Source organism: Alternaria metachromatica (genome assembly GCF_023757995.1).
Source record: "Alternaria metachromatica strain BMP 0045 chromosome Unknown scaffold_53, whole genome shotgun sequence".
In the NCBI taxonomy this organism is placed as follows: domain Eukaryota; kingdom Fungi; phylum Ascomycota; class Dothideomycetes; order Pleosporales; family Pleosporaceae; genus Alternaria; species Alternaria metachromatica.
This window is the reverse complement of record NW_026055544.1, coordinates 14148-39010: the sequence shown is the minus strand read 5'-3', so window position 1 is coordinate 39010 and position 24863 is coordinate 14148. Positions and strand designations below refer to the sequence as shown.

General features: G+C 51.1%; 7 protein-coding genes across 7 annotated transcripts; 1 reads left to right on the top strand and 6 right to left on the bottom strand.

Annotated features, from left to right (window-relative positions):
• Positions 1-434: 434 nt before the first annotated feature.
• Positions 435-1645, bottom strand: J4E83_010837 (uncharacterized protein; the record flags this gene model as incomplete). The annotated part of the gene is made up of 2 exons (XM_049337716.1): positions 435-1436; positions 1640-1645. 2 exons carry the CDS (start codon positions 1643-1645, stop codon positions 435-437), a joined length of 1008 nt encoding a protein of 335 aa, XP_049183157.1.
• Positions 1646-7699: 6054 nt separating this feature from the next.
• J4E83_010836 (uncharacterized protein) lies at positions 7700-8980 on the bottom strand (the record flags this gene model as incomplete). The annotated part of the gene is made up of 1 exon (XM_049337715.1): positions 7700-8980. One exon carries the CDS (start codon positions 8978-8980, stop codon positions 7700-7702), a length of 1281 nt encoding a protein of 426 aa, XP_049183156.1.
• Positions 8981-9810: 830 nt separating this feature from the next.
• TIM17 (translocase of the inner membrane) lies at positions 9811-10401 on the bottom strand (the record flags this gene model as incomplete). Its single annotated transcript, XM_049337714.1, has 3 exons — positions 9811-10197; positions 10245-10280; positions 10333-10401. 3 exons carry the CDS (start codon positions 10399-10401, stop codon positions 9811-9813), a joined length of 492 nt encoding a protein of 163 aa, XP_049183155.1.
• Positions 10402-11414: 1013 nt separating this feature from the next.
• On the top strand, positions 11415-14404 carry J4E83_010834 (uncharacterized protein; the record flags this gene model as incomplete). Its single annotated transcript, XM_049337713.1, has 5 exons — positions 11415-11622; positions 11677-11823; positions 11875-12516; positions 12564-14087; positions 14142-14404. 5 exons carry the CDS (start codon positions 11415-11417, stop codon positions 14402-14404), a joined length of 2784 nt encoding a protein of 927 aa, XP_049183154.1.
• Positions 14405-14802: 398 nt separating this feature from the next.
• Positions 14803-17148, bottom strand: J4E83_010833 (uncharacterized protein; the record flags this gene model as incomplete). The annotated part of the gene is made up of 1 exon (XM_049337712.1): positions 14803-17148. The coding sequence occupies one exon, from the start codon at positions 17146-17148 to the stop codon at positions 14803-14805; it is 2346 nt and encodes a 781-aa protein (XP_049183153.1).
• A 449-nt stretch (positions 17149-17597) lies between these two features.
• J4E83_010832 (uncharacterized protein) lies at positions 17598-19868 on the bottom strand (the record flags this gene model as incomplete). The annotated part of the gene is made up of 1 exon (XM_049337711.1): positions 17598-19868. The coding sequence occupies one exon, from the start codon at positions 19866-19868 to the stop codon at positions 17598-17600; it is 2271 nt and encodes a 756-aa protein (XP_049183152.1).
• Positions 19869-20865: 997 nt separating this feature from the next.
• On the bottom strand, positions 20866-23523 carry J4E83_010831 (uncharacterized protein; the record flags this gene model as incomplete). The annotated part of the gene is made up of 1 exon (XM_049337710.1): positions 20866-23523. One exon carries the CDS (start codon positions 23521-23523, stop codon positions 20866-20868), a length of 2658 nt encoding a protein of 885 aa, XP_049183151.1.
• Between the last annotated feature and the right edge of the window lie 1340 nt (positions 23524-24863).

Below are 24863 nucleotides of genomic sequence, written 5' to 3'. Positions count from 1 at the left end.
AGCGAGGAGTAAAACCGCAATTGGGTCGTCTATGCGAACAAGAGCGACGATTGCAGTTTTGCGTTCAAGGTAAGGAAAAGAAAAGAGGTGGGAGGGAGGAGGCAGGCGAGATTATATAGCCAGTGTGGGCGCACGGCGCAGGATTGATCCGGCGCCGGGGCTGAGTAATGGGTGGCGATGACGCGGTTTGGAAATGCCTAGAAGGGCGTGATTGTTCTGTTTGCGGAAGGAGCGCGGCGGATTTGGGGGCACTGGCGTGGTGAAGGTGAGTGACCGGGCAACGCGGGGACGCGCGCAGGGAAAGATCAAGTAAAGGGGATCTTCAGGTTCGTTCAATTTCAGGTAGGAGACGACAATAACACAATACGGTACAAAGAAATAACATTTGGTAGGTGTAGCCGTCTGGCTGCCCTTTTGGGTGTTATGTACTTCGTCTAATCAGGCCTGATAGCCTCCAGCTTCTCCTCCCATATTTGAGAAGTAAGCTCCTCCCTTCGCATTTCGAGCGGCCCCATACTGGAGAACACTACCGATACCCTACACTCCCTATCTAGTAGATCTTGAATCTTCGGGAACATCTCCTTCAGATCTGTTAATACAAATCGCCTGTAATTGTCGTGATACGTGGGAAGTGAGGTAAAGGCTGCATCAAAGTCGAATATGACACGCGTCAGCTTAGGCAGATGTTTGAGATTATCGAGATCGCCGGTCTTGATGTTATATGCCTTCTCTTCTCCCCTGTATATAGAGAGGACACTCTCCGTTGTCGTAATCCTGATGATTTTGATCTTGCGCACCCACTCTCGCGGTGGTACTCCGTAGCCGAAGCGCGGATCGTTGAGGAAGTCAGGGACGAGACGACATTCGACGAAGGAGAACGTTGTATTGCGGTACCAGGCCTCGATAAACTCGGAGTAGAAGAGCTTGCCGGAGTAGTCACGATCCCAGAGGTGCTCGTAGGCAATATTGGTGCGATTTGGGAACCCTGCGGGGCACATGGGTGTGACACCGATTTCGGAACAAAAGAGGAAAGATTTCAGTACCTTCTTATCAATCCTCACGATCGACTCCCCGATGATGTATTGGTATATCATGTCGCGAAGCTCGCGGGGTAATTTGGCGCAGACCGTAGTGCAAATGGGGAGACACTGCGCCGCTGCATAGCGCCTCATACGGTCGTCGATCTCCCTAGCAATATTCCGGGCTTCTTCCTGTAGTCTGAACATCCGTTGGTATCGACCGGGTTCGTGAGAAGGCTCTTTGACTGGACAACTGTTGCGTAGACAGAAGATGTGATTCTCGGCGTTCAATTCTCCGACGCGCGCGTCTATAATTCGCTTGAGAACTTTCAGCTTCTTTAACGCGCTGTTGGAGGTTAGTTGTTGTCCTTCCACAAACAGATGGCGCATACGTTTGAAGATACTTCCGATCTTCGTCTGGAGTGGCGGACACGATATCCCCCCCAGCGACACTGCTATTTGTATGATTCGTTTTAGACGGCTCGGGGTATCTATTGAAATTCATTATCGCTGCTTGCAAAATGTGTTTGACGAACTTACCCTTCTACGGCAGAGGTAAGTCGCGCACCGCTGGGGACTTGAGTTGGCGTTACCTCTGTGACGCTGCTGTCGATGCTCACTGACATGATGTTTTGCTGTCAACTCAAGTGTGAAATTGGAGAAGTGATAAAGAGTGCAGGTGGTAAGTGGTACTGCGGGTCTGCTGTTCGTGAAGAGGTATAAGCGGAAAAGCTGGTGATGCCTAGCGGTGACACGTGCGCACAGCTTTCATTCCATGTCCTACCATCCCCTCCGACGCATTGATGCAAGAGCTTTTCGTTCGATTTCCTGCAAGGAAGCTTGAGCGCGTGGCGACTCGATCGCCTTATGGAACTTCTTGGACCATTCTTCCACGGTAGTCTCCTCCGGTACCACCACGAACTTCAAGTTCAACTCGGCTCGAACTATGAGTTTGAACCGCAAACGATGCAGTGACAGCAACGCTGGAAACATGTATGCGGCGTGTTGAGCGCATGTCTGCGCATCATGACCGTCATACATATTTTCAACGAGATTCTCCAATATAACTGTTACGATCGGGCACGTCCTGTGGAAATGCCTGAGCAACTCAAGTTTCTCCGCGAAGCATTCCTGGTCAAACGTTTCGCCACCGATCCGTACTTTGATCTCAAACCTCTTGATGAATCGGGGCGGGTTCAGATTGGTGGACTATCGCAATCTTCTGAGAGATCTGCAAATGAATTTGGGATGGATAACAAGGAAGGTCGCATTTCGATACCACGCTTTGACCAGTTCGAGCCTGATTGGGTCGTCTTGAGTGAAGTAGCCGGGTGCCAGTAGCCAGGTGTCAGACCGGCACTTTAGGTTAGCTTTGCTAATACCTCTAATGCTCTCGTGTCCGCTGATTTCATGGTCTTCGTCTAATTCGACTCGTTGGCCTTGGAAGAGGAACCCGTATATCGCGTCGCGAAGTTCTTGACAGAATCGCTTGCGTATTTCCTCGAGTAACGCACGGCAGCGCGGCCCCTCGTAAGACCTGATGCAAGTGTCGACTTCGCATTTCGTTTTCTTGATGATGCTCTTAGCGATGCCGTCTGTTTTTCCAAGGACTGTTTGCTGTTCGGTGGTCAAAAGCGCAGGCACGTCTGCGTCGGTTTCTGATAGCCGGACAGCGTATGAAAGCCTTTTAGCATTTTCCAATCGGAACGATGCTCTGGTCGATGTCAATAACTATCTCGATCGCAAAGGAAGCGTATTACATACTCTTTAAGGTAAGTGTTTATCTTATCCTCGGAATCTTCATCATACATGGGGTCCCAGAGATTTGAAGGTTCCATCTGGGCTCTTTTCGCTCGTTAGCTACCAAAATTTGGAGGACTGTCATTGCTACTCACTGTTGCGCCATCTCGTGTCAAGCAGTATAGTCAATCTCTAAGATGTATTGCTGATTCTGTGAACGAGGAAATCTGTGTGTTCATAGCTCGATACACAAAAATATTAGGGGAGTGCGAATTTAAGTAGCAAAAGTGGCGCACTTAAACTCTTTTTTCTTGGCATCCGAAATGACTGTGTTGTACTTTGGTCGTTGAATTGAGATTTTATTGAGAACCATGGTTACGATGCACTGAACTAAGGCTTACACGTTCGACACCTGATGGCATTCGATAGCCTATGGGCCCGGCCTCCAACGAATTGAATTGACAATTTTTAGGTCGGTGCCGATGTTTTTGAGCGGGTCGCGCAATACGAGAACTACGTTCCTCGCGGCTGTTCCAAATGTTACTCTTGTGATTCGTCCGAATCATCCTCTTGTGACCCATTTGAGTCATCCTCTTGCGACCCGTCCGACTTATCCTCTTGTGAACCGTCCGATCCATCCTCTTGTGACTCATCCGAATCTTCTTCTTGTGGATTATCCGAATAGTAGTGCTGCGAGCTATCCGAGATATACTTCTGTGACGCATCCTCCATTTTGTCCCACTCCCCAAAATCTTCACTATACTCCGCCTTCCAGAGCTTTATGCGAGCCTCTTCAACAGCCGCTTCGCATATCTTTGTCTACTCTTCTACAGTAGTCTCTTTAGGCTCGACTAAGAACTCTAGGCCAAATTCAGAACGCACAGTCACCTTGTATCCCCTGCTTCTCAGTTTAACCAATTCTGGGAAGAGATATGCTGCCCTCTGCGCACATGTTCTTATTGACACAACAACTTCTGCGTCTTCAAAATCTGGGTAGTGAATAAGGTTTTCCACATAGATCGTAATGGCTGCTTTGGTATTGAGAAGAAGCAGGGGCTTTAATGATCGTTCTAGTTCGTCGGGCTTATCGTCGGGTTCGTATCTAGTATATGCTACTACGAGGACGTGGCTTAATATTGTGAGTGGTTTCAATCCAGCACTCCACGGAAACTGAAGGAGAGAAGAAGCGATGGTTGAGGGATCCTGGATGCCGAATTTTGAAGTTCGAAACTACATGTAGGCTATCTCTTTCCTTATCTCAGCGTTGTTGATGAAGTAGTCGGGCTCGAGTAGATAGCGGTAAGGGATGCGCGTCCCGGCCTGTAGAGGCAGAGGCAAGGAGTCAGTATATATCTCACACGCGCTTGATACAGCCAGAACTTACCTTTGCCCTAACATAAGTGCGAACGGCGAATCCGAAGTATTCGCGTTCTTCCACTATTAAACACAATGCTGAGTCTTCGAAGATAAACCTATACATCAAATTGCGAATCTCCCTAGTGCTGCTAAAGAAATTCTAAAATTCCTGCAATAGTTAATTGCATAGAGGAGCTTCGTGCTCTATAATCTGCTATTCAACATTAGCCCTAATCCTACAGATCTAGTTTATAATGCTGCAAGCAGCCGTGTAATAGGCGGCGAGTTTATCCTTTGTCGCATCGCCTAGTGCTATCTAGTTAGAGTAGTAGGTAAATCGATAAAGAGATCTTAACTGTTTTAGTAAGATCGGAAGCCGTTTAGATGCTCTACTCAATGTTAACATTGCTAGATTACAACGCAACGCTACTACTTACTTAGCGATACAGCTAAGATAATAACTGCGCGTATTAGAATCGACATCGTTATAATTAGGAATCTCTAGCAATTCTAATTAACGCCTTGTTATTTCTTAGCTGTTAGGATCTATAAAACTGCTATAGCTACTTACTGTTGTGCTATCTTTCGCAACGTAGTACAGTTAACAACTATAGAAGTGTGTTGCTGTTTCTTAGACTGCGAAAGTCACTAGGTGGAAGGTCGATAGAAGTATCCAAAAGGGACACGAGGGTTTAAATATTAAACACCTGCATCCGAAGTTGCTCATATAGCTATACTAATGATAATACCTAGGTAGCTTACCAATCTCTTACTCGTCCGTTGTAGCTCTCTCGTTCGCTTCTATAGTAGCAGAGATTAAGCCGCGCCCATAAGAGCTGTGGAAGAGCAATCACGGCTGGAGGATACCATGGGTTTAATAATCTCAGATATTTGCGTACATACGCCCCCACTTGCATCTAGTTCCCTTCACGTAATCTATCACCCAACCCGGTTTGTCCATTTTCTCCACCTGAGTACTGCTGTCGCTTCCGGAACAGCGTTTTCGAGGTCCATGAATATAGCGTCATGATGTGAGAGCCAATAAGGAAAAAGGCAATCATTATAACCGCGCGGTACCTAGTTTCAAACCGGGCATGCGCTGTTTTCTGGGATGGTATGGACGGATGAGAGCTCCACTACATACAAAGAAAAAGCCAGATAACCGTGACAAGCCAATGTCAGACCCAGAAGTCTACATTGCCTGTACGCAACCCTGTCCTACTCTTTTCAAACTCATGCAGGCCGCAGACATCACTCGTTTTCCCTCAGCCATCTCTCCACCCAACGAACCCCTCGTTCCACCACAATCTCACAATTAAGGTAATTCAAAGGTCGAACTATCATCTTGTATCCTAAACTCCTCATACGCAGTGATACTGGGAATAGACACGCTGCGCGATCCTCGATCTCCTGCATAGTAGGCCATCGAGGGAACATATCCACGACAATCTTGATTATTGTGCCTGGCTTGAGACATTCGAGAGACTCTAGATCTCTGCAGATGGCCTCGCGCATCAAGGGGGCTTCCAGCGGCTTCGTCTTCAGTTCGACCCGTTTGATGAGTTGGACTGGGTCTAGACCAGCGCTCCATGGGTACTTTTCCAAGAAGGGGCGAATAAGTGCGGCATCCGTGATGATGAAGTTTGACGTCCTGAACCATGCCTCGATAAGCTCAGTTCTTATCGCAGAGTCGTGTATATATCCCGGCTTGAGTAGGTGGCTGTAAGGATAGTGTCTTCCAATATCTGACTTCTCACAGACCGGAGTGTCGTCATCGTCATCGGCTTCGGCATCCTTCGCTTCCAACAGGACATACGTGCCCTGGAAAATATATCCAAAGACCATCTCACGAAGCTCCTTCGGCAAACGATCCCGCAAAGTCTGGAACAACGCACGGCACCGTGGACCTTCTTGGATCATGATGCGTTCGTCGATTTCGGCTGGAAGTCGAGCGAGGATATTCGAGAGACTGCGGTCTGCTGCATCGAAGGTTTCACACTCTGTTGGCGTGGCGAATTTAAATTTGCCTGTTAGCTTCGGTGAATAAGCCAGGAATTCTGCACGCCCGCGGTAATCTTCTAGCCATGCGCTTGCACTGAGTTGTGTTAGCATGTGTCTTGACGACAAGGGGATTGTGTTACACACTCCCTAAGATAGTCGTGATACTCTTCCTCTTGAGCATCATCGTAGCCGTTAAAAGAATTGTCCTTATTAAATAGATCTAGGTTGCGTCTTAAGACTTAACAGTGTATTATACTTGCGATTTCTCTTATTTATAAAAGTATTTTTTTATTAAAGTTATTAATATTATAAAAGTTATAAGTAGCTTATTTTACTCTATATTATTATAGTACTATAAAATAAAGTAGATAAAACTAAAAAATAAAATTATATATAAGTATAAGTTAAAAAAGAGAAAAAGTAATAAAAAAGTAACTACTATAAGTACTACTTCTTAAGTATACTATATATATATAACTATAGTTTTTAATACACTTACTATTAATTTAGCTACTAAGCTTAGCTTTTATAGTATATTACTACTATTTAATATTTTAATAATACTTTTATTCTTTATAAAGTTTACTATAGTAAAAAAAAAAAATAGTAAAGCTAAAATTTACTTATTACTATTCTATTATTATTTTTAAACTTATTTTTTTTAAAAATTTTACTACTATACTATTATATTATATAAAAACTTAGAATACTAGAAAGTACTTTTTCTTTTTTAAGAAGATCTAAAGTATATTATATATACTAAAAATATAGATATAGTATATATAGCTAATATCTTATAAGTAATAACTTAGTAGCTAAAAACTTTCTAATTACTAAGAAAGTAGTAGTATTAAATTTAGTTTATTAACTTTAGCTACTAAGCTTTTAGCTAATACTTTATAAGTAAGCTATTTTAAGCGCTATATTTAATAATAAAGTATAATATAAGTAAGTACTAGCTATTTTAGCTAAATATAAAATCTTTATTTAACATTAGTATAAATAAAAGAGGTAGAGAGATATAGTAAAGATAGCTAAGTAGCTATTATAAGTAATAAGTTGTCTAGTTAATTATTTAGATTATCTAGTTTATCTAGTGCTAGTACATTAAATGTAAAGTCTGTCTTGAGACTTGTTAGCTACCATATCTGAAGCAGAGTTATAGCTACTCACTGGTGTGCCATACTGTTCAGCGTAATGTCGTTGTGGAGCTGTGTCGCAGGTTGAAAAGTGGAAGTAAAAGACGCTTTTGTGGGCATGAAAGAAATTTATAAGGCAGAAGTGGAAAAAAGGTACGGCTGTATGCTCTTTGGTCTGGTAACGTTGGGACTGCGAAGCCTGTGAGTGGCTTACAGTCGCCAGAAGCCATTACAGTACCACTGGACGAAGTGGATAGCAACCAATGTATGCGCCAGGGCCCATGGTAGCGACGGTAAATTCGGATTGCGCACTCGTGTCGGTCGCAGGTACGTTGGCAAGCGCATATATTCCAGGGCGCTAGACAGCGGCCTCCCCATCTAATATAACAATATAATACTATCCCAGAGTATTCATCCGCGTCTTGTTCGCCTCGCATCTGAACCCTACTTCCCCCTCCGTGTCCTCAACACCCTTCCCCCTCTACTCGTATCGCTCTCCACAGCACCACCATCCCCACTCTTTGCTTCTCGTCTGGCTCGCCCCTTGTTTCGCACCCTCTCTTCTTTTCTCGAGACCCTGCCGCCTCTACCAGCATTCGCTTCAGGATCCCCACTTTGCTCTTCCTCACCCTCCGTTCCGCGCTTGGCCAGCGCCTCATTCTGGACCCGCTCTTCTATCCTCAACACCTTGATGCGCCATATGCGCTGCTCCATGCTCAACTTTAGTTCTTCTAATTCCCTCTTTTCCGTTGCCGTTGCATTTGTAGGAAGTTCAGCCAGAGAGGCGAGTAGGTTCATAGCTTCGATCTCGGCTTCTTCCGTGGCATTTATCGGTTCGTGCGTTTCACTATCTGGTGCCGGATCTTCGTCATCGTGCGCGTCGGGTATGGTCGCAGCATCCTCTTCGTCCTCTACAGCAGAAATCCCGGGCGGTTGCGTCGGAGTCGGAACATCAAGAGTGATGTTATCGTTATCCAACTGCCAATGCGGTTCTCTAATACGCTGCTGCTCAAGTCTCGATAATCGCTTCTTCCTCTTCCTGCTTTTCTCCCTCGCCTCATTGCCTTCGAGATCTGAGAGGAAACCAGTGTCATCCGGTACCCGGGGGTCGGGGTCCTGGTGCACCAAAGTCGGGAGTTCGACTGCCAGAGGATCTGGCATTGCGTCTTCGTTGGCTTTCCGTCTCTTGCCTCTTGGTGGCGGTTTGGGTCGCGTTGGCTTCTTCACGGCGGATGCATCGGGGTTTAGGTTGACTTTGACGGGTCGGACGCCGGAGAGGTACTGGTATTTCCCGCCAGCGAGTGGTTCAGATGAACCTTCTTCTTCCTCCTCTTCCTCATCGTCGTCGTGGTTCACTGGTGTTTTCGGCATCTGTATACGGGTATTCCGAGTGGTACGGCCACCTTTCCTTTCCTTCGCGTCTGACTCCGGACTTGCTAGCCCAGCTCCCATCTCCTCGGCGTCTCTTTCATATTGCTTCAGAACCGCCTTCAGATCTACAGCTTTGGCCCGGCTCGATCTGCCAGCCGCAGACTTGTTCTTCTGTTGACGCATCTTTACAACTTCCTTCAGTCTCCTAGTGAAGTCTGGGAGAGTAGCGCCAGGTAGTGATGAGATCTCGCTTAAAAGCGTAATGATGTCGGCACCCCATTGAGGGAAAAGGTCCTGGGGCCATAGTGGACGTGGAATGCAGTCTTTAGCGTATTCGAGGTGCCAGTTGGTCATGATGGTGGTGACATGTTGTTTCAAGGACCTTGGAAAGATGCAGGTGAGCTCTGATTGGATGGCTTTCGATAGATCAAAATCTTTGGAAGGGGCCATGTTCGCGTCTGGGGATAAATGTCGTAAATCGTATTGGTGTTATTGAATAGTCGAGTGCGAAACATAAGAATCATGAGATGGGGGAGATGGGTTTCGCAATTCTGGCGCGTGTCGAGGCAGCATCGTGGTTTGGGGTGAAGACATCGAATGAAGCGGCAGGTGCAGTATTTCCAGGGTAAAAAAGGCGGTCAATGCTCATTGCCGTCAGCCACGCTGACTCGAAGAAGCTAGCAGCAACCTGCAGCTGTAGCAGACTTCGTTGAGAGTGGCTTCTTCACGCGTGCGTTCTAGCCTTGGAGGCATTTGCAGTGTCCCAAACGTCGCAGGATGCCGGGGAAGCTCAGAGGATTGTTTACTGAGGAGTGGGTCGGATGATGTCATCAAGATATTTTAGGCGGGTTTTGAGTTTAAACTATTGCGGTAAGCTCGGATTCAATAGATTGGGTGCGCAATAGCTGATGAACATTGAGATGTGTCGTATCTTCTGAATTCCGCACACTCAAGCTTTCGTCTAGAGACGCCTCCAGATGTTGTACAAGTCGTGTCGCGTATATGATACAGATATAGCACAAAGCTGAGGAGAGTGTGAACGCCGCCCGCTGCCGAAACCTGCCTGCGGTATATGCCAAACATCCCAAAAACACCGCTTGCCAAGACATCAGACATGTCGCTGCCCGCCCGTGGCCTGATAACGGTTCGCTCTGAAGAGGTATAAATCGTGAATCGAAAACGTTTTACGCGGCCACAGCCATGCCGCCGCCGCCCGATGGTGCACCCACGTCGGCTGGTGGTGGTGGGGGCGCATCGAGCCTTGTGTTGTCCGCCATCATGCGGTTGAAGCCAATTGAGACACCCTCGATGACGGCCAGCAGAATAGCACATGATATCGCGCCGTTGCGCATCGACCGGTAGCCTCCTCGTACTGCGAGCGATCCACCTGTGAAGAATCCTGCGATGATGGCGTTCCACGGGTCCTCCTTCTTCCGTATTCCCTTGACTGCGCAGTCGTATGTGTTGAAAAGTCCTCCCCAGACACCGAAGTTGCCGCCGAGAACAGGCGCGCGTGCTTTGATCGCTGTGATGGCGCCGATGCGTCGCTCGCCGTAGGGTGAGTTACGGAACTGCAGATTGTAAGCGCAGGTCTTTGTGATGTTGAAAAGATACTTACACCCTTCACACCATGCCATACTGCTCCTCCGACAGCCTAATGCGGTATTAGTATACGGGCCAGAGATGCAGCGCTGGCGGGGACATACACCCATGGCAAAGGCACCGCCAAAGTCATTGAGAATGACCCAGGGACAGGGATCGCGCGAATGATCCATTGTGTATTATTAGAGGATGTGATGTGTTTTGGGCGATTCCGGGGGTGAGGCGAGGGCGTGGGCGAGCTCGTGGTCGGACGGTAGCCACCGGTGACGATGTGCTTCGATGGAATTTCTTGAGGACCCTTGCTGCTTTGGCGCTAGCGGCGAATCTTCGGGACTGGCGCGACCACTTCTGCCGTCAAACCTCCTTCCGTGTCTCGTCACTCACCATCAGAACCATCTATGCGGCGTCATCTTCTCGCTTGTTTGGATTCATATGCTACTTTCTCTGTCATTTGTCAGCCATAGCAGCTCTGTCTAACAGTGCAGCTACGAATCGCTCCTCCGCGCGGCACGCATCATCTGCGACTGCATTCGGCATGGCCAATGAATCCATACTGCAACATCCAGACCAATTGGCGAAGTTTACTACGTCTATTTTGTGTTAGTAGCAGCTCTTCGGCATCTGTGTGACGCTTCTCCTCTCTGTCCTCCTCTTTCTTCCGCCATGAGTCCACAGCTTGTCCATCAACTCTGACTATTGTCGTTTCCATATCTTCAGCATCAATTCCTTGCACTGTTTTCGGGGCTATGTGCATAGCCTCCGAGGTGAGAGTGTGATCTGGACATCACTCTCAGATCACGTACAAAAAAGATGATTTCTCGACGGAGTTCTCAGACCTACATGCAGGTAACGTACAAGCATCTGTCGTCCATCCAACTCATGTCTTCTCCTCGCTGCAAACTGAGCTCATGCGTATCATGCATTCACCGTTCACCGCTCCAGAAATAGTACCAGACTCGCGCTCACTACAACATTTCTGCCCTCTCGTCCTGGAGCTTCTACACTCGTCCAATGGTTTCCGTTTGCGTACTGCTCCTGGACCCTGCTTTGGAGTCTGTGTCACCTCGGATTACTGCCTAGAGTCAAGTCTTGGCGCTCGCGCTCTCGTTGTTGTCAACTTTGCTACCACACTCACCTACTTATCTCTTACCACTACACCATTTGACTTTCTGTACAACCTCTCAAAATGGTGGGCGCTACTCGCCGCGGAGCACTCAAGGAGACCATCAAGCGCCCGGTCACCCCCAGCGATGATGGCACGATTGCCGACGCACCGCTCGACACTCAAAGCAATACTCACCTGCCTGCACAACAACCGGTACTTCACCCCGCGCGCGACGACGTATCGCGACTGAGTGAGGGCCTTGAGCCGCTTCACTTGGTCGGGCAAGATGGTAAGCTACAGACTACAACCCGGAGCTGAGTACTCATTACTTACTACTATCTAGATCCACAGCCCACAGACGACGCATACGCAGCAGCAGAGATTGACCCGCTTGGACAACGAGTAAAAGAAGTGATGGCGACGATCAACCGACTAGAGGGCCTTGGCTTACAGAGGCTGAACATTCCTCTGCCGAAATGTATCGTCCTGGGTACGTCTCGCGTAACAGTATTTGGTTGCTATGTACTAATATCGGCGCCAGGCGAGCAGTCTACCGGCAAATCTTCTGTTATCGAAGGCATCTCCGGCATCAAAACTCCGAGAGCGGATGATACATGCACCAGGTGCCCACTCTACATCAATCTCGAGCCCTCCAAAAATTCCCGTGCCAGCTGGAGCGCAAGCGTTTCCCTGCGCCGCGACTTTGGCTACTATAGTAACAAGAGCGGAGGATCCGAGCACCGATTCCCAGGCTGGGTTGAGCTGCTTCAGCCAAACGTCGTACACTTCGCGAGTACAGAAGACCCTAATGAACTCGAGGAAATAATCGCCCGCGCTCAACTGGCGATCATCAACCCTATGATGGACTTTACGGACTTCCTCGGATCGACCGTTGCCGCGCTCCGAGAGAAGCCGCACTGCGATTTCAGCCCCAACGTCGTCTGCATTTCCATTTCTCATCCAACCCTACCGTCGCTCAGCTTCTACGACTTGCCAGGTATCATCAATCAAGCGGAGACCCAAGACAAGGAGTTCCTGGTAGATTTCGTTCGCAACCTTGTGACGGACTATGTCAAGGACGAAGAATCTCTCATCCTTGTGACCTGCTCGTTAGACACCGACATCGCCAACTCGTCTGCAGGTGGCATTGCGCGGAGGTTGAACGCTACAGACCGGTGCATTGGTAAATATCCTCGCTTCTCATGATAGACATATTGCTAACAAGTTTAGGTGTGCTCACCAAGCCAGATCTTATACCCGAAGGATCCCGTCACGACAAGCTCATGGAGGTTTTCGACGAGAAGCGCTTTGCATTGGGGCATGGCTACTTCGTCGTAAAAAATCTGAACCAGGTTGAGATGGGGCGCGGCCTGACCCATACGCAAGCTCGGCTCAAAGAGCACCAATTTTTCAGTCAAGGAACACCCTGGTCAACAGAGTTCAGCCACTACCAACACCGATTTGGTACACTGAACCTGCAAAGCTTCCTTTCCTGCAAGCTTGCTGAAGAGATGACGAAAAAGCTTCCCATCATTGACCAGGAGATCAATGCCAGGCTGGAACAGGTCCTAGCCGAACTTCGAGAATTCCCAGATCCTCCTACGCACAACGCCCCTAGAATCATCTCGGATGTCGTACTCGACTTCTCGCACAATGTACGTAAGGAGCTTGAGGCCGAATTCCCTTGCAAGGCGTGGCGCAACAACTGGAAGACACTGCAGAAGGGGTTCTTCGATGCCCTGGCTAGCATGAAGCCCACGATGTTTACAAGCGGAAGTAGAGACGCGACGGTCTACATGGACGTCCTCGGAGTTCAGCCTGGCAGCTCCGCTAGTAAGGCTATTGCTGTAGACGACGACGATGATGACGATGAGGACTACGTGGATGACGGAGATCGCGATACACCGATGTCTAGCAATCCTGAGACACCTACAAAGAAGCGCAAGCTCGGCGATACTCCAGGTCCCTCACCAGCTAAGACTCCTAGCCGTCGCGGTCCTCCAAAGACCCCGGAAGGCAAAACAGCAATGCCAAGCACGGACTTTAGCGAGCTGAGGAAGAAGTTCTTCCTTGATCAAGTCACGCAACATCTGGCGGAGAACTCTCAGAGCAAAGTGCCCGGGCAGATCGAACCGCGCGTCGTCGATAACATGATGCTTGAGACGCTTGAACATTGGTCGGAACCGCTTCACGAGTTCTTCAAAACGCTCGAAGGTCAGATCGTCGATCAAATCAAGGTTGTGTTCCACAAGCACTTTTCCAAGTACCAGGGATCGATCTTCTGGCGCACTGCTTGGGAGATCGTTGAACAAATGGTCAGCTTGAACTTTACTGAGCAGCGCAACACCATGGCCAACGAGAGTCTAAACGACGAGAAGGAAGGCCCTTTCATCTTCCATGACGAGCTTTTCGAGCTTGAGAAGGAAGCAGTACTAGAACACTATCGTCAAGCTCGCTTCAAAGCTCGCCTCAACATCTACAAGCGCGATAGATTGAAGCGTACAGGGAAAGAGACTACCCCGCAAGAAGAGGACAGGATGAGGAAGGACGCCAGGGTCATGGCGGTGTTGAACCATGAACCCTACGTCGTCGAGCTCGGAGTTGTGGCGCAGGTTACTACATACTACATGCTAGCAGCCCGCCGCTTCCACGACGCCGTATGTATGAGGATTGAATCCAAGTTCTTCAAGCAGCTTCGCACCCAACTTCGCGACGAACTTGAGGGTGGGCTGGGCATGAACGACGGCAGCCAAGGTAAGCCTCGTTCTCTCTCACTACGTTAGCCTTATACTGACTTCCGCAACGCAGCCTACGACAACGCCGTCCGCCTCCTCTCCGAATCCCCACACCGTTTCAATCTACGCAAGGAGCTCAGCAGTCAGCGTGACTCTTTGCTCAAAGGCCAAGAGATTCTGCGCGACCTCCAGAACAAGAAGTACGGTACCGCCAAGTCTTCTACCGCAACCAACGGTGGCTCGCACACTCGCGGCTCCAGTGCTTCCGGCGGCATACCCACACCGGTGTCGGCAGATATGGAGGATGTCGATATGGCAGGCGTTCCGCGTCATTAGTCTGTTGGTTGTACATCCGTGGCTATAGCCTTGTTCTGGATACGATACGATGCGCGAAGCTTGCGACTTTGGTGGGCAAGGAACACTGTTTGCAGGAAGGTCTCTTTGTTATGCGTACGCGCGGACCAATGGTCAAGCGAAGCAGTTGCATAGCATGAGTATTGTCGCATGATTCATTTCTGGCGGCGTTGACTGACGACTAGCTGTCGAGCTAACACTCATGTATGACGAAGTATACGTAGCGAAAGCTTCTCGTTTCTTCATTATGACTTGCTAATGTGGCATGTGAAACGTAAGTATATGACAACGTCTTGACATTCTAGTATACAGATCTTGAGCTAGGAAGGAGCGCTACTTATGACGTCCGAGACATGGTGTGGATAGACACTCCTGCTACTCTAGGCTGCCCCTCCGTTCTCGTCACCTTCTCCGTTACCCTCTCCTTCCCTAGCGCCCGCTTCATCATCTCCACCCTCCCCAGCTCCACCTTCTCGGTTCTGGTCTCGTCCTTCTTCCACACCTCCGCCATCACCACTCCGTCTCTGCCTGTGCTCACCCCCACCCGGCCCAACCGTCTCACCCACTCTCTGCGGTCTTCCGAGACGCATCGCTCTCCCGTATGCCAGAGAAAGACGATGTTCCTGCTCAGTAACATTTAGTCTGAGGATGTCTTGCTGTAGCGGATCTTCGTTCTGAAGAGCAGCTACCACACGCCGGGCTCGCAATACCCCGAGTGTCGTTTCTTCGATGGATACTTCGTTCCAGGCTAGTCGCAGTGCGAATGATTCAGCCTCGGTACGTGCGGTGAAGCGGGGGTGTAGGGGCTGTTGTCTTTCAACATGCGTTGGGGATTGAGGCGCTTGGGGGCCTGGTTGGGGCGCTGGCTGCACTGGGTCATTTGGAAGGACGGGCTCGGGCTCGGGCTCGTCTTGTTGGATGTTGGGTGATTCTGGAGTTGGCGAAGGTAACCGCTGCTCCAGCTCCAGCTCTTGTAGTGGGCTTGGCCGTCCATCCCGTGGCTCATCTAGGAGAGGAGCTGGTGTCTCGAGAACATCCGAATCAGCAACTTCGCCTCCTTCCTGCTGGACTGCAGACTCTGAGCGTTCCCTAGTCGCGGCCTTTGCCTTGCTGCCCGACTGAGCGGCGCTTGATGCTTCGCCAGCTGTTGGCCCGCCTGTTCCAAGTGCACCGGGGGGTACTTTCAATTTAACTACCAGTGACTGTGAAGAGTTGTTTCCTGCTGATTGAGCCTGTTTACGAGCTTCGGCTGCGACACTCGCTCTAGTTCTGCGCGAGGTGGTTCGCTGACTTTGAGCTCCGTTTGATCTCGTACCGGCTGGCCGCTTCTCGGCATCTTCATCTTCAGCTTCGGCTGCTGGTCCTTCGCCATTGTCCTTGTTGTTCGCTGCAGCTAGCCTTTGGCGTTTTTCTTCGGCCACTTCCTGACGTCGTCTTTCCTTTTCTTCCTTTGCTCGTTTCTCCGCCGCAGTATGATAGTCCTGACCAGTAATTGTTATCCTGCGATGGAGAGACGCCAGGTCATACTCATCCATCTCTCTCAGGTGTGCTTCGAGTTCATCCCTGATCTCTTCACCCTGCGCGTGGGTAGCGCTAACCTCGGACAAGTCGCGAAGCAGCTCGATGACGCTCCATTCGATATCTTTGTCGTCGCTAACATCGTCTTCGTGCAGCCTGGCGTGGAAGTGCCCGTGCAGCGAGCTTATCTGCCAGTTATGATATATCCGTCGAAGCGCAGCATCTCTCTGTGCTTCTGACGTGATACTGGTAGTAGAATATTCGTTTTCGTCGGTCTTTTCTGCATCGTTCGCATTCTTCCCTCCCTTTGTCTTTCGTTTCTCCTTGATTGGTTCTGTCGGGGGTATCTCATCTGGAGATGAGTCGGAAGTTTCCTCATCATCTTCATCAACTGGTTCTTGACGGCTAGCCTTGGTCTTCGCTCTCTTCCGGGGTGTCGTCTTCCGCGCAGCTTTCCCCTTGCGTTTCTTTGGCTTCTTCTCGTTCTCTGGCTTCACCCACTCCCCTTCACGCAGTCTTCTCAAATCCTCGCGCAAGCTCACCTGTTTCTCGTGCCGGAATTTGCCTATAGGCCGCGCGCGTCCTTTGGTCCATCGTATCAGGTAAAACTGTTCGATTTGGTGTCTTATGTCTCGACCTTGACCCTTGGTCAACTCCGACAAGCTTCGGAACCCGCGAATAGTGTCGATCTCACAGTTCTGTTCCGTGAGATTGTCTGTTTTACCCTGGAGCCAGTTGTTGTCTGCTATCCAGTTTCCCATCGTGGCAAAGTCTGGACCCCAGTTTTGGCCTATATCGACGATCGCATCTGCTCGTTCCTGATCTTCCGCTTGTTGTTCAGCAGCCGTTAGGACGGGGGGTGGGGTTTCGGCAGGCGCTGGCTCCTCTGCATCGTTTGCAGAATCGATTGGGGCGTTATCCGGCTGTTCTTCACCACCTGCGTTGTCAGGCGGGTCGCTGAGCATGTCATCCGGCAACTCGTCGAATAAGTCATCAAACTCATCTACCACTCTCTCAGACTCAGAACCATGATTCTCTCCGTCTTCCTCGGCATCACCCCACAATCTCCGCTGCATAGCCAACGCTATTGCCGCGTCCTGAGCGTTTTGAAGCCCAGCAGTATCGTCATCCATTCCCACATCATCCATCTCCCCAAGCGTTTCATCAAGTGACGGCGAGGTAGATTTCTCTTTTCCTTTTGGCGGCATGATTTGAACGACTGTCGGTGAATGTGTCTCAGGTCAATGTAATCGAGACTGCGTTTAGTGAAGTAAAAGGTTCGATAGCTCCTCTATATTCATTCCTCCCCTCCTTTGATGCTCATGTTTGCATCTGAACAAATACACTCTTTGATCTTTCCCGTCCGCATGATCACTGGCCATTAATGCTTTCTCTTACAACAATCTACAATCCAAACAATCGTATCTTAAATGTGCGTCGTCATACTGGGGACGTTGCTGGCCGGCCACATTGAACAGGCAAGGATAGCCCACTGTACCTTCTGAACATACTTAGGAATCTGGTTGAGTCTTTATAGACTTTGATCACATCTATTGATGATTGAACGACTTGATGAAGTCATACTTCTACCATAGGAAGAGTGCGACATGAGAGTATCTTGGTAAACACTGAAAGCAGATCCATCTGCCACTCTACCCTAATTTCCTCCTCCGTCCCCGTTGCCTTCACCACTCCTATCTCCTTCGTCTCCACTCTTGCCACCTTCTCCTGTCTTTTGCCTTTTGTTTCTTTGATGCGGCTCTCCATCTTCTCCTCCCTCTTCATCTCCTCCCGCGTCTACGGCATCTCCCCGACGTATCCGCCGGAGCTCTTCCTCACGCTGCCTCGCAACCTCTCTCCGCCTCTGCATCCCCTCTCTATTTCCCTGAAAGCTATTCGCCTCCATCTCCGCTTCTGCACGTTGTCGTTCCTTTAACGCGACTTCAAGAGAGGCATTTGCTTGAGCATATGCGGATTGTCCTTGGAGAGCAGCGATGTCACGCTGGATTTGCGCTACTCTCACGTCCGCCTCGGAGTTGCGCACTCTGCTTAGAGCTGATACCAATCTGAATGTTATGTCGTTGTCCCTTATGGCGGCAGTGGGGCGCGAGGGTCGCTGCTCAGCAGGCTGTGGTTGAGGTTGCGGAGGTTGAACTTGGCCTTGCGTGTTGTTCGCGCCTGATGACTGACCACGAGCGTTCACGGACTCAGCTTCTCCTCGCGTGGTGCGCTGCTCAGACGGCTGAGCTGTACCTTCGTTCCCAGCGTTGGGTTTAGCCGCAGGGGGTTGCTTTATCTGTGAAGGCTGCGGTGTCGTCGCAATCGCTCTAGATCTGTCAGTCGCTGCTGCTGCTAATAAATCTAAGGCTGGAGCAGCAACAGCTTGCTGACCACCCGCTGGAGGGATTGCGGAAGTGTTGTGGTTACGCGGCGACCTGCGTGTAGTTGGTCCCTCTGTCTGCAGCTGGGCAGCAGCGCTCTGAACTATCGGGTGCCGTGCATGCCCACCAGCTGCTCGAGCTGCATGGTAATAAGGCTCGCCGACTCTCATAATGTGTGCCACGATATCTTCGTTAGTGAAGGTGGCATCTCCCGCCACCTGATCTTCCAGGTCTTGTCTGAAGGCAGCGAGTTCATCTGGCGTACGTATAAAATTGGAGAGATTGCGCAGAGCCGCGACGATTTCGTAAGCCAGGTCTTGATCTTTGGTCGCTTCTACCGGGTGCAGAGCATCTGGCAGGACATGCAAAAGCGAGGTGGTTCGCCAGGTGGTGTAGATGTATTCGAGTGCGGCGTTTCTCTCCTCTTCGTTTTGTATTATGGTGACGGGAGGAGGCTCGTTCGCAGGAGTTTCGTTGTCGGCGGCTTCTGCCTCAGCAGCGTCGGCTTTTGCCTGTGCATTCTTCTTCGGTGGAGCTCGCTTCTTCTTCACTTTCACACCGGCTTCTGCGTTTCTCTTCGTGCCTGGGTCGGTTGAGGGTACCTCGTCAGGGCCGGAGCTAGACTCGTCTTCACTATCTTGTCGTGATTTCGAACGATTTGCACTATTGCCGCCTGGTCTCTTGCTGCTGCCCTTCTTCTTTGCCATCCTCTTCTGATACTCCTCGAAGCTAATCTCTTCTTCCGACTTATACAAGTCGTCGTCGAGATCCACGTCGGAAGACTCATCAGCTTTCGCTTTCTTCTTCTTCTTGGGTTTACCCGACTCTCCATCCTTCTCATCTCGTTCTTTCCGTTTCTTCGTATGCAAGGCCGAGATAACCGTCCTGAGATCATTGCGCAACCGGGGCTCTTTTATGACCCTCTGTGATCCTGTTCTTTTTCCGTGCTCATCGTGCTTTCTATAACGGAGCGTCTTGGCTAGCCTTGACTTTGCATCGTCGAAGTCGTTCCGTGTTAACCGGGATAGGTCTCGGAAAAGGCGGAGGGTGTTTGTATCCCACTCTTCGTCTGTGATATCGGTCTTGCCGGAGAGCCACGTATCTTTGAGCTTTGTCTTGTTCTTCTCGTCGAACCCCGGCTCCATTATACTCCTTAGGCTTGAGATGTTCCAGTTCTTGTTGATCTGATCAAGTAGTTCTTCTTTCGTCTCTTCTGCTTCTTCTTCGCCGTCGTCGTCCCAGTCAATTTCCATGTCGTCGACGGCTTGCTCCGGTACATCTTCAACACCGTCCCCCTCTCCGACCATTGCCTCGTTGTCCTGCTCGTCCGCCTTATCCTCTTCATTGTCAAAACCGAAATCGTCGTCGTTCAACTCTAAGTCTAAGGGTACGTCTGACATTGGGCTTGTGTCTGGTTCTGGTTCTGGTTCAGGGTCTGGTACAACTGGTGCTGCTGCCTTTTTCTCCTGGCTTTTGCTGGGTCTGACGTACTTGATCTTTGCCATGTCGAGATCCGATTCTTCTGTGTTTTGCTTGTCTTTTCCCATAGAAAATGAATAGTAAGATGTGTGAAAGATCCCAACTCACACTCTCCCCTCTTCTTGATAAACACCCACCCGTTGCTCCATCTCCTTCCACGTTTGCTCATTGGACAAACCTCTTTCTTTATCCCTCCCTTCCTGAACGCGCTGGAAGAGCCAGGTCGGTAGAAAAAACAACCTATATGGTAAGACGAGAAGGAAGAGCTTCCTGGCGCTGCCCTATCGTCTGGGAAGAAGACACTTGCGAGATTCAAAAAATTACATTATCTGTAATCCCCCATTCCCCATTCCCATCTTCCAACCGTCAAGCGTAAAAGCCCACCCATCTCATACCATCTGCCCATCCATCCGTCTCTCTATGCCCATCCAGCCTCAACGCCAGCCATCGCTTTAGATATTAAACCCCCAAAATATACATACAAGTAAAGCGAACCCACAAAAGATCAGAGAAAAAAAAGATGAAGAGAAAAGGCGTAGTTAAAAAGGAGGCTGTATATCCCTACTCCGCCCCCTTGCATCTTCCATGCCTCCACCCATCTTTCATTTGATTAACTCATCCACAACCATCCATTTCACTACCACATATCATCATCCCCCCTCTTCCCCCCCTCTTCATCGCTATAATTACTATACCCTCCTCCTCCTCCTCCCCCTCCTATCCCACCACCCCCACCCCCTTTACCAGATTGTCCCAGATAATTCTGCGTATTCGCTACACTATATCCCCCACCACCACCACCGCCTCCACCGCCGCCGTTCGCACTATGATTCGAATGGTGCGAATCACGCGGATTCTGGTTATAAGAATTACCCTGCTGAGATCCGCCTCTTACATGCTGTTGTTGTTGTAATTGTTGTTGCTGGTGTTGGCCGTTTTGTTGTTGTTGTGAGAGGGCGCCGTTGGCTTGTTGTTGGTGTACAGAGGGCCATTCTTGTGAGGATTTTTCGGAGGATTGCTGCTCGTGTTGTTGTTGCTGCTGCGTTCTTCGTTAGTTTCACTCTTCTAAATATTGTTGCCTTTGAGATCTCTTACCTGCTGGTACCGCTGATACTGGGCAAACTCCTCAGGCTGCGACTGTTGCTGTTGTTGCTGCTGCGGTTGCTGCTGCTGAGATTGCTGAGCGGCCTGCTGCTGATGTTGCTGCTGTTGCTGCTCCTTCTTCTGCTGCGCGGCTTGTTGCTGTTGCTGAGCCTGTTGAGCTTGCTTTGCTTGCTTGGAGTTGCCGATGGAAATCTGCGGGTGCATTTGCTGGACCTTGGCGAGGTACGAGTACATGAAGTTGGAAAGCAAGACTTGGGAATAGAGCTCGCGGCGGGGGTTCGCAAGCTTGATGTGGGCCATGCGGTAAATAGCGCGCTCTTCTAGGATCGAAAATCGTGTCCAGTTGTAGTCGATGTCGGGCTTTAAGATGCGTGGCGGGGGCTCGGGCGATAATCCACGTGAGGCGTTCTTCTTGTGAGACGACTCTTTCTCGCCCTTCTTCTTTCCTCCTCCGAAGATGGAGGACAACAGTCCAGGCTCCTTCTCTTTCTTGCCTTCGCTGGATGTTTTTCTGGCGCTCTCCTTCTTTCGCTCTTCTTCCAGCTTGACGCTTTCGCGATCCAGCACTACGCTCTCCCGACCACGACCCCCGCCCTGTATCGATGTCTGCAGGAGGTCCAGTCTCGTGTCATCGTGGCCCTTGTCCTTCTCCTTCTCCTGGGACTTGCTGAGCTTGTTCTTGACCTTCTTCGGGGCTTCTTTTTCTGAGTCTTTGTCTTTTGACTTCTTGTCTTTTTCCTTCTCCTTATCACCGCCAAACCAGCCCCAGCTCGTCTTCCTTTGTCCGCCCTCAGAGCCATCCTTGTCCTTCTTATCTTTGGCCTTCGGTTCGAGCTTCTTCTCTTCTGGTGCGTTCGGGATTATGGACAACGAATCGACCCTGTTGTTCTGGCCGGGCATCGCCGAAGGATGCGCTACTAGATCATCGAAGGATTGCGCGGGCTTGATCGGGGACGACTGAGCAGCTTGTGCATGACGGTTCGGTCGACTTGACGACTGGGGCTGGCGCTGTTGCTGCGGAGGTTGCTGTTGAGGCTGAGGATAATGGCGAGGGCCTGCAGGTTGTTGCTGGGCTTGAGGCGGAGGTTGACGAGAGGAGTGACGTTCGGGTAGCTGAAACTGAGGTGTTCGGTTCTGTTCTTGTGGCGGTGGTGTCTCGATGATCTGGGGTACCTGCTGCGGCGGAGGTGTGTAGCCTGGCAAAGGTGCGGTCGTGCGGCCGTTGGAGGCGATTCTCGAGTGGAACTGCCTGGGCTGCGGCGAACTTCGCTCCTGCTGTGAGATAGGCTCTGTAGAAGCTGACCTGGGGTACTCCTCGGATGAACCAGGTCTCTCGCCGCCATAGCTGGGAGATGCCCGCTTGCCCCCAGGCCGCGAGAAGTTGTTGGACGATCCTTCAAACGCCGAGTTAACGGGTTCCGACTGAACGCGGTTGAGACCTGGGAGAGGAGGGACTTCGGGAATGCTCTCGGTAGAGTGGACGGGCGAGGTGGACGGGGAATCTTCCGTGTCGGTGTCTCCTTGTCGACCAGAAACGAGTCGCCGTGAGAGGGGCGGGCCGCCTTTCCGCAGACTGCCTCGTCTGTACGTAGTGTGTGTTGATCTCTTGAGCGTGCCCAGACCACGCATCTTGCTACCCGGCACAATGGGCATCCCGTCAGAGCCCTCTTCCCCTTCCCCGGCCATGCCCTTTTGATCGATGCTCATCCGTCTTATTAAGGCCACCGGGTCCTCCTGTATGTGCTCGAGCTCCTGGAGGTTCGACAAGCCCCCGTTGGGCTGCGCGCCGGATCGCTTCCTCTCCAGCCTCTCGGCGCCGTCCTTGTAGCCAGAGCCAGTATCAATCTGTCTGGACAGCATGGACTTCTTCCGCCGCAGCCCTCCCCCCGAGCCCTGACGCCCCATGGCGCCATCCGGAGATAGCGAGTCTGAGTCTCCGGAGCGTCGTCTCGTCCTGTCAATCTTGTCTTCAATGAACGTCTTGAACTCCATGGGCGCCAGTTCGGGATGCAGCCGTGCGGGTACCCAGAAGAGTTTCGACTCGTCCTCTTCCGACATGGCCGGTGGGGAGGGCGGTGAGTTTGCGGACTGGAACGAAGGCAGATCGGGATCGGCATTGTTAACGCCCATGGACATCCTCCGTATCGCCTGCAGGTTGCTCAGCTCCTGGGCGAGGCCCGCCGGGCTGTTCTCGTAGTCGAGGTTGTTCAGCGGGAACTGGTGCGACGCCGTGTTGGAATTCGAGCGGGACAGTGGAGGGGACATCTGGCCGCCGTTCGACGGGTGCCGGGCGACCGAGGCCCGCTTCTGGCTCATGGGCGCGGTGCCATTGGGGCTCGTGGGCGTTTGGGGCTTCTCGAAGGACATCTGGGGACGCAGCGGGGACCTCGCGGGGGGCGCGTTGGGGAAGGGGTCGAAGGCCTCGAAGGCGCCAAAGGACTGGATCGAGTCGCCGTTGGGGCTGGGGACGAAGCTTAGGGGTCGCAGGCTGCGGCGGTTGGGGGCGTCGGTGTCGCTGTCGCCGCCGTACATGTCGCCTATGGCCTCGGTGACGTGGTGGCTGTCATCGCTGATGGATATCTGCGGCGCATGCCCCCGGCGCGGGCCTGGGTTTCGCATCTGATATAGGCGGTCCAGCTCTCTGGCTCTGTCGGTTGCCTGTGGGGTACGAGACTTGGTCAGCTTGGGGGCTCCTTGGAACGTCGGGTTGGCGCCGCGGGCCTTTGCCGGGGAATAGGGAAACGAAACAATGGCGACCTCAATTGTCACCACAGTATTTGGTAGATGTTTGCCTGAGGCTACTAGGTAGACATGCGCTACTCACCATTTGCGAACCTCAGAGAGTGCGGAGGTGCGGGTTAGCACGATTGCCACGGCTTGCTTAGGGCGCCGAGGCGGTGCGGGCATCCAAGGGCCCAAGATTTGCGAGGCGGACGGGTCGGGCGTGTTGGTGCTGCGGCGAAGGAGTATCAAGCACCATGGTCTCAGGGAGAAATAGTAGAGGTACACATTCGCGCCGTGATGCACATGTCCAGCCAGCACCCCAACTAACTGCAATGTCACTAGCCCGGAGCGCGCCCAAGATGCACGACTCGGCGCCCTCCAGCTGCTCCGCCACACAGGGGGGCATCACCACAAGCCGAGTGTACGTCTGCCAGCAGCCGCCCTCAACCACGCCAGACAGCCAATCCATGTCCGCCTTACCCAGCCGGGCGACTTGGATGCCGCATCCAGGGTCCTGCTCAAAAACAACAGAGACCGTTTCAACGTCTGCACCCAAAAGGAACCCCTACTGGAGTCTTCACGGTTTCGGCAGCACGCGGGTGTTCACGTTGTCACCGAATGTGATGCGTGCGAGAGACAAGAATAGCCGTCTCGTCTCAGACTACTCGCAGATCCCCGGACTAAGTCACGGAAGTGCACCATGAAGCACGTCGCTAGCCCACACCATTGTCAAGCGAGCTGTCACCCTCCCTCGCTCCCAGCCCAACATCGTGATCCCATGCTAACTCACCGATATCATCTATCCACATATTGGCGCTACTCCCCGTCAGGCCGAAGCGCCAGGGGTAAATGTCCCTGCGTCTACCTATTCGCTCGTGCCGCTGAGACTGGTCTGTTGTACAACGTAGCCGCACGCCAAGGTGATGTCATGCTTAAGCGCTGACCCTCCGCGCCGCTGCCATTATCGTGAGTGCTGCATTGCCATCATCTCCGACGCTTGGGATTTTTCCTATTGCGAGTAGTTTGTCTATAGGGGTGGAAGTGGTGTGCTGCCATGGTATATACAAGAAGCAAAGATTCACATTCATGCCTGGCCCCTGGTCTCAGATCTCAGCACCTCATTCAAGGGAGAAACTGAATACCTAGGAGCCTACGTCGCCGTTAGGCCACCAACTTCGCAAGCTTTTATCTTGACGTAGGCTCTTGGGTGTTCGGTTTTTCCCCTGAATAGGGTG